At 39.1% G+C, this 12,713-nt stretch overlaps 1 protein-coding gene across 5 annotated transcripts in view; it reads left to right on the top strand.

Annotated features, from left to right (window-relative positions):
- HNRNPR (heterogeneous nuclear ribonucleoprotein R) overlaps positions 1–12,713 on the top strand; it is a 35,200-nt gene that overhangs the window by 5,224 nt on the left and 17,263 nt on the right. For all 5 annotated transcript variants that reach the window (XM_067723545.1, XM_067723523.1, XM_067723535.1 and 2 more), the window contains 3 exons: positions 547–665; positions 1,212–1,319; positions 4,164–4,277. In XM_067723545.1, coding sequence (XP_067579646.1) covers positions 1,239–1,319; positions 4,164–4,277 — 195 coding nt within the window. In that variant the 5' untranslated portion in view covers positions 547–665; positions 1,212–1,238. The remainder of the gene's footprint in view (positions 1–546; positions 666–1,211; positions 1,320–4,163; positions 4,278–12,713) is intronic.

The raw sequence follows: 12,713 nt of genomic DNA, 5'->3' as shown, positions 1-12,713 counted from the left end.
AATAGATGAATTTCATTTTATCTTAGGTGTTAAGGAGGGAAAGCCTGTGACACTTTTTGGAGAGTGGAAAGAATTATTTAGTAAAAACGGTTCTCTTATTTTTTTCCCCACTTCTTGTGTGGTTAGCAATAACTCCAACAGTGCATGTAATTTGAAGGTTGCTCCTTGGGAAATACAGTGTGTTCTTATCACCCTAACATGTTATATTAATGCTTAATCTGTAGTACAATGTGTACATCAGATTTAACTTCCGGAACTTAAACGTTTTGGGGAGTGGGAAATGGGGTTAGGATTTTTTTGGTTTTTGTGGGGATATGGGGATTGAAATTTATGTTTATAGGTGTTGACATTTTATCTTTTGTTTTCATATTTGTACTCTTGACCTTTCTGTATAGTATTTGTATAGCTGCCTATATGCATACAGTTAAATGAAAATGTAGTTAGTGATAGTATTAAATATAACAATTCTTGATTAAACACTGATAGCACAGTTTAGATTATGCCCTTTGTTGCAATAATGTTACCCCTTTTCAATTTAATTTTTAGGCTTGGTAGCTTATGTCGATCTTGATGAAAGAGCCATTGATGCTCTCAGGGAATTTAATGAAGAAGGAGCTCTGTCTGTACTACAACAGTTCAAGGAAAGTGACTTATCACATGTTCAGGTAAGGTCATTATTCAGAAATGTCTTTGAACAACTAATGATCTGAAATTATTTTACTGTGACTTTTTTTCCTGTGGAGGAGTGGTATTTTTGTTTCTGACTACCTCTGCTTCTTTTAAAAAATAAGCTTAAAGAAAAAATGATCTACATGGCAGAGAGTTTTCAGAAACACAAGCATAAAGTAAAAGTCTCCCACTCCTTTGTAATATTTTTGGATTATGTGGTCCTGTTTTATTATCTTGGAGGGAAATAATGTTGGTGGGAGGAATAAATTCAGGACACCTGGCAAAATAGCCCAGATACATTTAAATATCAACCAATGGAAGACTGTTTTGCCAGTGTAGCAGGTAAGCTCCCCGGAGGTCTTGTGTGTCTTAACTGCTGTCTGTTCCAGTCTGGCATGTAACAACCACTCTGCAAATATTTGTTGAGTGAATAAATGAGTAAATATTTTGTTAAAATTCTGGTCTTCTGAAATTTAAATATGTATTTGACCCTTCATCAATTCCTGGTGATTCTTTTTCATTGAATTACTTGGCTGTTCTAGAACAAAAGTGCATTTTTATGTGGAGTTATGAAGACCTACAGGCAAAGGGAGAAACAGGGGAGCAAGGTGCAAGAGTCTACAAAGGGACCCGATGAAGCAAAGATCAAGGTAAAGCTTGACTTGGATAGTTGCAATGAAATTAAATTTAATTGTGAGATCAAATGCTTCTTTTCATGTTTCCTAGAAGCAGTTTTTTTTCTTTTGCGGTACGCGAGCCTCTCACTGTTGTGGCCTCTCCCCTTGCGGAGCACAGGCTCCGGACGCGGAGGCTCAGTGGCCATGGCTCACAGGCCTAGCCGCTCCGTGGCATGTGGGATCTTCCCGGACCGGGACACGAACCCGTGTCCCCTGCATCGGCAGGCGGACTCTCAACCACTGCGCCACCAGGGAAGCCCTAGAAACAGTTTTTACTGCACGTAAAAAAAAAAAGAAAAAGAAAAACTAGTGTTTGGAAATGAGATGATTTAGGGAAAATTACATAAGAAGAATTTTAGGGGCAGACATTTAATTGTATGTTTGGTGAAAATTCCTAAACATACTCTCCCTTATTCCTTGTTCTTTTGGCTATGAATGACATATTTATTGATACTTCCAATAATAGTTTTCTAGATTGATTCAATCATGTCTCTTCAGTTTCTTTCCAAGTATTTTGTCTTTTCTCTTGCTGAAGAGGTGGTTTTTTGGTTTTTTTTTTTTTACCGGTACGCGGGCCTCTCACTGCTGTGGCCTCTCCCTGCTGTGGCCTCTCCCGTTGCGGAGTACAGGCTCCGGATGCGCAGGCCCAGCAGCCATGGCTCACGGGCCCAGCCGCTCCGCGGCATGTGAGGTCTCCGCGGCATGTGGGGTCTTCCCGGACTGGGGCACCAACCCGTGTCCCCTGCATTGGCAGGCGGACTCTCAACCACTGCGCCATCAGGGAAGCCCTGAAGAGGTGTTTTAATAACTGCTTTCCTCCTTCTCAGTTTTTATTTACTTCAGTTTCTTTGTTTGTAAACTGGGAACAGTAATAGTACCTACCTCATGAAGTGTGAAGGTTAAAGGAATTAAGATACTCAAAGTGCTTAGAGTAATGCCTGGAATGTAGCGAGAACAGTGTAACTATGAGCCATTATTATTATTACTATTAGTCTTTTGATAAACTGAAAGGTGAATATAGGGCTTTTAGTAAAAGAATTAAATGGCTATTGATGTTTTGCTGCAGTGATAGACTTTTGAGTTTGAAATAGTTAATTTATTTAATGTTGAAGTTTGTCCAATTTTACGTTTTAGACAAGAAATATAGTTTTTATCATGTAACTAGCTTATATAAAGCTCCTTTGTACCTTTTTTCCCTCATCTGTAAAATGGCACAATCCCATTCTTTTTTTTTTTTTTTTTTTTTTTTTTGCGGTATGTGGGCCTCTCACTGTTGTGGCCTCTCCCGTTGCGGAGCACAGGCTCGGGATGCGCAGGCTTAGTGGCCATGGCTCATGGGCCCAGCCGCTCCGCGGCATGTGGGATCTTCCCGGACCGGGTCACGAACCCGTGTCCCCTGCATCGGCAGGCGGACTCTCAATCGCTGCGCCACCAGGGAAGCCCCACAATCCCATTCTTATATCTTTTAACTAATAGATGAAAACTCTATTTGCTGTAATGGTTGTTTTTTAAAAACTTATTGCTGTTCACTGGATAGATCTGTATGATTTCCCTAAAGCTGGCTATTTGCTCTTGAGAAGGTGCATATTATATATGTAATATGTGTATATTACATATTATACAAGTAATGTATAATATGTAATATGTTTTGTGTGTATTCTATATTACATGTATTTCTGTGGTTAAAATAGTCAAAGGTAGAAGAATGGAGAGTCTAAGGTAACTGGAATCCCGGGGTTCCTCCAGAGATATTTTTGAAAACTATTGAACTTGGTGATGTCTGAAGTCTCTTGCTGCTCTGACATGCTGTGATTTTAAAAACCTGAAGTGTAAAATTCTCCTTTCTAGGTAGATTCCATTTCTTTTTTTCCATGTGTCTTTGTTCTGTAGGCCTTTCATATGAACACAAACCCTTAAGGGCAAGGACATTATCTTCTTTTCTATGATTCCTCTTAATACCTAATATAATGTTGTGAGGAAGGTTGGAAATCAGGAAACATAGTTTGTTTTTTGAAACCTGAGAGTATATTCATTTGGTAATTGCCAGATGTTTTGAGTCTGTGCTGTATGAGAAATGGTCTGGTTTTTTTGGAGCTTATGGTATAGTAGGAGTACAAAACAACAGGATTAAACAAAATAAAGGTTAAATTATTTGAGTACAGTAGAAAGAGTAGGATGATGTGAGAAATAGTAAATTAGAGAAGTTGCATAAAAGAGCTAGGACTTCTGCTTTTTCTAAGGATAGAGAACTTTGTTAGTTGTATTATGAATTTATTATTGTCAGTATGATACGGACTCTCAAATCACTTTGATATCCTTTAATGCCAGCATCCTCACTGGAATTAATACACCCTTTCCACAATGTTCTTGAAAGGGGATAGAGAACATTTCATTTGAAAAGAGTCACTGGATGTAAGTATGCTACGTAAAGGGAGCAAATAAGGAAAAATTCTCGTTGACATAGAGGGGGTGCAAAATGAGGAATACTGTGGTACATAAGTATGAATAGGTAGCCTGGGGTCAGCTTATGTCGAAGTTTTAGTAATCCTTTCCCCTTTTTTCTGTTCTCATAACAAAAAAGTGATGTGTGCTTGGAGACTTAACTTGCCTGCAACTCTTTCCATTAAATGTATGGAAAGGAGAAGTAAAGGTCAACACGTGTGAGAGGAACCAGTGTGAACTTCGTGATTTTTTTCCCCTAACTGAAATACATAACCTAAGATGTTAGGGTACCTTTTGGAAAAGATTTATATTTTGATTTGTGTGTGTATGATATTTAATATTCAACTATAAATAATTATGTATAATTATCTTTAGGCCTTGCTTGAGAGGACTGGTTATACCCTGGATGTAACCACAGGACAGAGGAAGTATGGTGGTCCTCCACCAGACAGTGTGTACTCTGGCATGCAACCTGGAATTGGAACAGAAGTAAGTGTTCTTCAGCTGTTCGCTGAAATCTTTCCAGTTTGTAAATAATTCTACCTATTGTATGATGGGGGAAAAATTGATTTTTTTCAAAGAGCTATTATTATTTTTTTGGATATCCATCTGTATTTTGCTGCCATCATAAGTAGGGATAATCATGTGACTGGTATATACCCAAACACTTTGTAAAGGAATGTAGAGTTTTTGGAACTGGCTACTAAAACTATGCAACTAACAACACACCATTTTAGGTCCTTGGGGTGAGGTTATTAAGGAGAAACAGTTGCTTTATTCTGTTTTATGTCAGGAATTTTGAATGGTGCTTGTCCTCCCTCCTTGACCCTCCCCTTCATCACATAGAAGATACTCAGTGTTCACAGAGAGATTTATTGAAGGGAGTGGGTTGCACAAGGGAAGGGATGTAGAATCAGATAAAAGGTTGAGCACATTGGTCTATACTTGAACAAAGAAGGAATCCGTCCTCCATCTGTGTTTTCATGAAGGTCTCTTCATATACCTTTGTGCTATAGCCTATTCTAATCCTTTAAAGGGAAAAAACTGTGTGCCAGAAGGTAAGCCCTGTTACTGCACGGACCTTTTCTGTTTGGTGCCTAGCATAGTGCCAGGAGTATAGTAGGCACACAGTATTTGACAAATAATTGGTTATGCTTTTTTTCTTTGAGTACTGTAATCCAGACTTCGTAACTTAAAATTTAAACTAGGTTAAATGATAATCTTACAGGATTTTCTTTAAAACAAAGTGATGGCAGTAGCTTCCTTAGGTGACGATGTCAGTTAAAATATTTAGGTGGTATTGTTATGTATCTCCTACTTATATTAGAATTCTAAGAAATCTTAAAACTTTACTTAAACGTTGTCAATGGCACCCTTCTAAAAGCTGAAACTTAACTTTTCAGGTAGCCAGAAGCAAAGATTATTATTTCTGGTTTGTGAATCGATAAATAAAGACATCACCATTTAACATAACACTTTAGATGCATATCAGAGCTAATTCTAATTATGTTCTCTGTATGTAGGATGTTCTCTGTATGTAAATGTTTACAGTTATTGGTCTTTGTTCCCTGAACTTCTTTTATACGTTATTACAATTAATGTTCTGTTTCTTAATATTTAACATTATTAAAAGGGCTCTAAGCATTTTTGTTTTTTGTGATACCTGTATCAGCTACATATGTTTGTTTTGAGTCTCAAAAAATTACTTAATGCTATATAATTATTGATAGAGTTGGGATTGGGACTCTAAACCATCTACATTCCTTACAGAAGAAAGTGTCATTGAAACAATATACAAGTGAATGATATCTTTAGCCTTTCACTCACTTTTGTCCTCTCATGAATTCCCCTCCACCATCCTTTATCTTTAATGTTCTATTTATGTTGTGACCCTTTAAAATCTACATTTATATTTTATTTTTAAGCAGTATGGAAATATAGTTCAGCTTTCTTACAGGGACTCCTACACCATATGTATTTTTTTCTAATGGTTTTAAATTTTGTTCCTGGCATCAGGATTTTTTTTTTCCCTTACCTTAAGCCCTCATACAAAATGAATAAAAATGGAATTGATGCTTTGCCCTTTTTCTTGTTCTTGAGGCAGCTTGAAACACTTCCAAGAGGAGAATACATTTTGAAAAAGTTATCTGTAGTATACCATGTGATATCCTTATCAATTATTGCTACATTTTCTTAGTTTTGTTTCTTTGACTAATTATAAAATCCTTAGGAGTAAAAATTGTATCATATGGTTCTGTTCTTCACAATGTCGAATATAGCCTGGTGTAAAATTAGTTGGTTGTATCTATCTCATAATTATAGAAATAAACTTTTTTTATTAGATTGGTTTCATTAATGAGCTCTTTAATGGAAACTTGTTTTATCTTTGCTTTATGTAGATAAAGAAAGAGTTTGCTAGTACTTTAAGATTTCACTGGAAGTATTTGAACAATTTAATAGAGTAAACTTTTGAGTATCCAATTAGAAACAAATAGTATGCTAATTGTAAAATATGTATACATTCTCTTATATTGCACTCTCTCTTTAGCAGAAAGGTGCGTTTTTCTCTATGTTAGATATCATTGCATACAGCAGATATGGTTGCAGCAAAAATCCCTATATGAGATCACCAGCCTAAGCCACTCTTGTCAAGCAGTTTGTTGCAATAAGAGTGCAGTGTAAAAGTTTGGATTTCTCCCTTAAGTTTAGATTTCATGAGATTTGGCCTATATGTTTTGAAAATTAAATTTTTTAACATACTGGGTTGATGATAGGTTTGGTACATAATTGGTTTTAATTGGTGTCATATTGATGCTCTAAGGTTTGGGTTTTTGTTCTTTTATGGTTCATTACAGTTACTAAAAATTATTATTAGCTCTTTCTTTTAATGTTTTATTTTATTTATTTATTTTTATTTTTGGCTGCGTCGGGTCTTCGTTGTGGCACTCGGGCTCTTCGTTGCAGTGTGCGGGCTTCTCTCTAGTTGTGGCATGTGGGTTTTCTGTCTCTAGTTGTGGTGAGAGGGCTCCAGAGTGTGTGGACTCTCTAGTTTGCGGCACTTGGGCTCTCTAGTTGAGGTGTGCGGGCTTAGTTGCTCCACAGCATGTGAGATCTTAGTTTCCCGACTAGGTATCTAACCCACGTCCCCTGCATTGGAAGGTGGATTCTTAACTACCGGACCACCAGGGAAGTCTCCCAAAATTATTATTAGCTCTTGACTGAGGAAGTTGAAATTAGGGTCAGTACATGAGACTGGCATTATTGAAATTAAGCTATGAGAAGACTACGAGGTTTTATCTTTGGATAAAATCTACTGTAAAGGGCTTCCCTGGTGGTTCATTGGTTAAGAATCTGCCTGCTAGTGCAGGGGACACAGGTTCAAGCCCTGGTCCGGGAAGATTCCACATGCCGTGGAGCAACTCTAGAGCCCAAGAGCCACAACTACGGAAGCCCGCGTGCCTAGAGCCCGTGTTCCGCAACAAGAGAAGCCACCACAATAAGCCCGCACACCGCAATGAAGAGTAGCCCCTGCTCACCACAACTAAAGAAAGCCCAAGCACAGCAACGAAGACCCAATGCAGCCATAAATAAATAAATAAAAATCTACTGTAAATTAACCCTATAAGTGAGTACTCATTAATGGACATAGTTGCTAAGCATTGACCTTGAGATGAGAAATACACAAGAATGTTAAGTATCAATTTTTTTTTTTTGATAAGTATCAATTTTGAAATGCGTTTTTGTGTGTGTGTGTGCCTTGGCTCTCAGACTTAGTCTGGTTAAAGTATCTTTGTATCCTTTTTTTTCCCTTTTTCTTCCAGTTTTATTGAGAAATACTTGACATACAGCACTATATAAACTTAAGGTGTACAGCATAATGGTTTCACTTACACACATCATGAAATGATGACCACACTAAGTTTAGTGGGTGTCCATCATTTCATAAAATTAAAGAAATAGAAAAAAATAATGATTTTTCCTTGTGATGAGAAGTCTTAGGATTTACTCTCTTAGCAACTTTCTTATATAACATACAGCCGTGCTAATTATATTATGTTGTACATTGTACACCTAGTACTTTTGTACCTTTTGACTACCTTCATCTAGTTCATCCTCTCCTCAACCCTGCCTCTGGTAGCCACAGATTAATCTCTTTTTCTATGAGTTTGTTTTTGAAGTACAGTTGACTTTCAACACTATGTTAGTTCCAGGTGCACAACACAGTAATTTGATATTTCTGTAGTTTCAAAATGGTTACCATGATAAGTCTAGTTACCATGTGTCACAGTATCTTTGTATTCTTCAGCTGGTATCGTAAAACTGTTTTAATTTGTTTCCATTGACAAATGTAATCTCTGTGGAGATCATATCTATGTAATAAACTCTTGTTTAAAGAGCATAGCACTGATGATCTGTGGAGGAATTCAAAGGAAATGGTAGATTGGGATCTAACTCTTTGGTGTATTAGCTAGTTGAAGTGTTAAAGAACCAGTGTATTTAACAGACCTGTAAGTATATGACTTTGTAGCATCTGACTTGAATTACATATAAAGAAAAGCTGCTGTGTTTGCAAAATAGTGAATAGGAGCTGGATAAGGGAACAACCCTAGTAGATAATCAAAAGACACTGTTGAGGGACTTCTCTGGTGGTCCAGTTATAAAGAATCCGCCTTCCAATGCAGGGGACGCGGGTTCGATCCCTTTTTGGAGAACTAAGATCCCACATTCAGTGGGGCAGCTAAGCCCGCACGCCTCAGCTACAGAGCACGAGTGCCGCAAACTACAGAGTCCACGTACCCTGGAGCCTGTGTGCCACAACAAAGAGCCCGCGCCGCAACGAAAGATCCCATACCCCTCAACGAAGACTCCCCGCGTGCTACAACTAGGACCCTACGCAGCTCCCCCCCCCCAAAAAAAAAAAGACACTGTTGAGCTGTCTGGTTACTTCTGTTGATTCCTTCCAGAGTCTCAGAGGGCTTCCTCTATTACTGTTGAAGTAATGAGTGGATAGATAATAGACAACCAAAACTTTCAAAGCCTTAATGCCTAGTGAGTAAAGGAAGAACTGTTGTTAGGGTATTCGCTAGATTCTGTTCGTCCTGGAGGGGGAGGATTAACCTGCACATGATTGAGTGGTTACTCTGAACAGCTCATATGGAGCCAGAATGGCTCAACAAGTTAATAAAAGGAAAACATTTATGTTACATTTTAGTTAATTAAAAATTGAGCTTAAAAACTTTAAAAAGAGTGATCTTAGTTTTTGAATACTGTTTATTTTCAGCCTTTTTAAGTTCTTTTAATGTCCTAAGTTAAATTGATCTTGAAATGAGACCATCTCCTATTTCTCAAACAAATCAGTATTTTTGGCATGTTTCTTCATGGACCTCAGTGATTATAATATTGGGCACTTAGTTAACCATAGGTTTGTGGATGTTTCTTTTATTTACTTATATTTTTAATTTTAATTTTTTGTTTTGTTTTGGCCGTGCCACGGGGCATGTGGGATCTTAGTTCCCCAACCAGGGATCAAACCCATGCCCCCTGCAGTAAAAGCATGGAGTCCTAACCACTGGACCACCAGGGGATTCCCTGATGTTTCTTTTAAAATAGAGCAGTATTCTTATGGAAAAGCTATAAGTTGGACTTCTAACATTCAAATGATAATTTAGAGTATGAGGAGCTTGCTGTTACGAATTCTTTCTGTAAGGTAATCATTAAATTGCTTTTCCTGAAAATACAGATTTTTTTCATTTTAGATATGCTTAATGAAGCAAACCTGAATGGTTCTAAAAATATAGACGTGTTATGAAAGAAGTATAATAATCTGACACTTAGCTTCCTCACTTAGGTGTGTTCAACTATTTTTTTTTTTTAATTTATTTTTGGCTGCGCTGGGTCTTTGTTGCTGCCCACAGGCTTTCCCTAGTTGGGGTGAGCGGGGGCTAATCTTTGTTGCGGTGCGTGGGCTTCTTATTGCGGTGGCTTCTCTTGTTGCGGAGCGTGGGCTCTAGGCACGCGGGCTTCAGTAGTTGTGGCTCACGGGATCTAGAGCGCAGGCTCAGTAGTTGTGGCGCACTGGCTTAGTTGCTCCGCGGCACGTGGGATCTTCCTGGACCAGGGCTCGAACCCATGTCTCCTGCATCGGGAGGTGGATTCTTAACCACTGCGCCACCAGGGAAGCCCCTCAACTGTATTTTCATAGTGCCACTGCATGTGCTTTCTTTGCTTTTGCCTGTATTTGTAATGGGTAGGGAGAAAATATGGATGGTGGATGATGTAATAATGAGGCACAACTGCATTATGTTAATAGAAACAATATAAAGCAAAATTTTCTTCCCAGAACAGTTTTAAAATACTCAAATACAGATATTCTCAAATTTAAAAATATTCAAACCAGGCTAGGCCTAGTGTGGCCAGAGAACCTAGCCACACCAAAAAATACATTTCAGAATTAATACCAATTACTCTTGTGTATTTTTTGTTTCAGGATACCTTTTATCAGTAGCTTTTTTTTTTTTTTTTAAAGTGCTGTGCCCTGTTAATGCTGATTTATAGAGTTGATAATGTTGTAGGGTGATATGGCTGAAGCTAGTGAGAAGTGGTCAGATTCTGGATAATTTGAAAGCATATCTAACAGGATTTATTGATGAGTTGGATATGGAGATATGAGAGAAAGGAACCAAAGATGACTTTAAGACTCATGACCTGAGCGGCTGGAAGGATGGAATTGCCATTTGTTGAAATGAGGAAGGCTATAGAGAAGAGCAAATTAGCGGGATTGAAAGATAGTAGTTCAGTTCTGGACATGTTATGAGTTAGATGTCTCTTAGACATCCAGATGGAGCTGTTGAGTGAGCAGTTGCTTATATCATGGAGTTCATAGGAGAATTTTGGCTGGAGATTATAAATGTGGGAGGCATAAGCATCTAGATGGGTTTTTAAATATTTATTTATTTATTTATTTATTTATTTATTTTTGGCTGCCTTGGGTCTTAGTTGTGGCGTGCAGGCTTCTCTCTAGTTGTGGCGTGCAGGCGCCAGACTGTGTGGGCTCTGTAATTCTGGCACGCAGGCTCTCTAGTTATGGCACACAGGCTCTAGAGCGTGCGGGCTCAGTAGTTGCAGCATGGGCTTAGTTGCCCTGCGGCATGTGGAATCTTAGTTCCCCAACCAGGGATCGAGCCTGCATCCCCTGTATTGGAAGGCGGATTCTTAACCACTGGACCACCAGGGAAGTCTCTAGATGGTATTTTAAAACCGTGAGTGTGGGTGTGTCACCAAGGAAGTGTGTGTAGCTAGAGAAAAGGTCTAAGATCTGATTCCTGCAGTCCTTCAACATTTAGAGTTTGGGGAGACAAGGAGGAACTAGCAAAGGGGACTGAGAAGAAAGAGCCAATGAGGTAAGAAAAACCAGGAGTGGGGTGTCCCAGAAGTCAAGTGAAGAAAGTTTTCACAGAAGAAGGAATGGTTAATTATATCAAACTTCCCAAGTAAGATGAAGACTAAGAATTGACATTTGATTGTGACAGCATTGATGGCATTAATGACTTTGACTGGAATGGTGGTAAAAGCCAGATTTGCAGAAGATTCAAGAGACTAAGGAGATGAGAAATTTGAGGCAGCAAGTATATATGGCTCTTTTGAGCAATTTTGCTACAAAGGGTAGCAGAGAAACGGGGCAATAGCTAGAAGGTGTTATAATCAAGGTATATTCTTTATTTTTTATTTATTTTTTTTGCGGTACGCGGGCCTCTCACTGTTGTGGCCTCTCCTGTTGCGGAGCACAGGCTCCGGACGCATAGGCTCAGCGGCCATGGCTCACAGGCCCAGCCACTCCGCGGCATGTGGGAACTTCCCGGACCGGGGCACGAACCCGTGTCCCCTGCATCGGCAGGCGGACTCTCAACCACTGCGCCACCAGGGAAGCCCCTATTTTTTATTTTAATTTAAATTTTAAGGGAGAAATTATAACAAACTATGTGCTGATAGGAATGATCCATGTATAAAGGGAGAAATTGATGATAAAATTGTTGCCGGACCAAGTGTCCTTGAGTAAGAAAGAAAGGATGGGATCTAGTGCGTAAGTTACAGTATGAGGTAGATGTTCATTTGTATATTCATTCAAAGATGAGCAGCTGTTGTGTCCCTGGCAGTGTTCAGTGCTGGGAATAAAATGAGGATCAAGATGTGGGCTCTCTGCTCACATGGAAATTGAAACCTCTTGCTGATGTTATTCCCAGATAAGGATCTTGAGACTCGCTGATTGAGAAACTTGCTCAAGGTAAATAAAATGTAGATTTGAATCCCACATAACTAAAAACTCACTGTTTCTCAAATTCTCCCTACCTTTAAGCTATCACCCTACTACACCAAGCCACCATCATCCCTTGCCGTATTAAGCTGACTGGTCAGCCTGTTTTTCCATACAGTCCACTTTCTATCCAGCTGCCAGAATATTCCTTTTCTTTCTTTTTCTTTTTTTTAAATTAGTTAATTTTATTTTTGGCTGCATTGGGTCTTGGTTGCTGTGCGTGGGCTTTTCTCTGGTTGTGGCGAACGGGGGCTACTCTTCGTTGCAGTGCGTGGGCTTCTCATTGCGGTGGCTTCTCTTGCTGTGGAGCACGGGCTCTAGGTGTGTGGGCTTCAGTAGTTGTGGCTCGTGGGCTCTAGAGCGCAGGCTCAGTAGTTGTGGTGCACAGGCTTTGTTGCTCCTCGGCATGTGGGATCTTCCCCGACCAGGGCTCGAACCCATGTCCCCTGCATTAGCAGGCGAGTTCTTAACCACTGCGCCACCAGGGAGGCCCCAGAATATTCCTTTTAGAACATAAGTAATACCTAGTTATTTGTCTGCTCAAATCCTCTGTCTGCCTAAGAAATAAAACTCAAACGTCTAACCATGGTTTAACTTAATCTGGCTCCTGTTCT

Source organism: Pseudorca crassidens, chromosome 2 (assembly GCF_039906515.1).
Source record: "Pseudorca crassidens isolate mPseCra1 chromosome 2, mPseCra1.hap1, whole genome shotgun sequence".
Lineage (NCBI taxonomy): Eukaryota > Metazoa > Chordata > Mammalia > Artiodactyla > Delphinidae > Pseudorca > Pseudorca crassidens.
The sequence above is the reverse complement of the archived record's forward strand: the minus strand, read 5'-3'. Positions and strand labels throughout refer to the sequence as shown.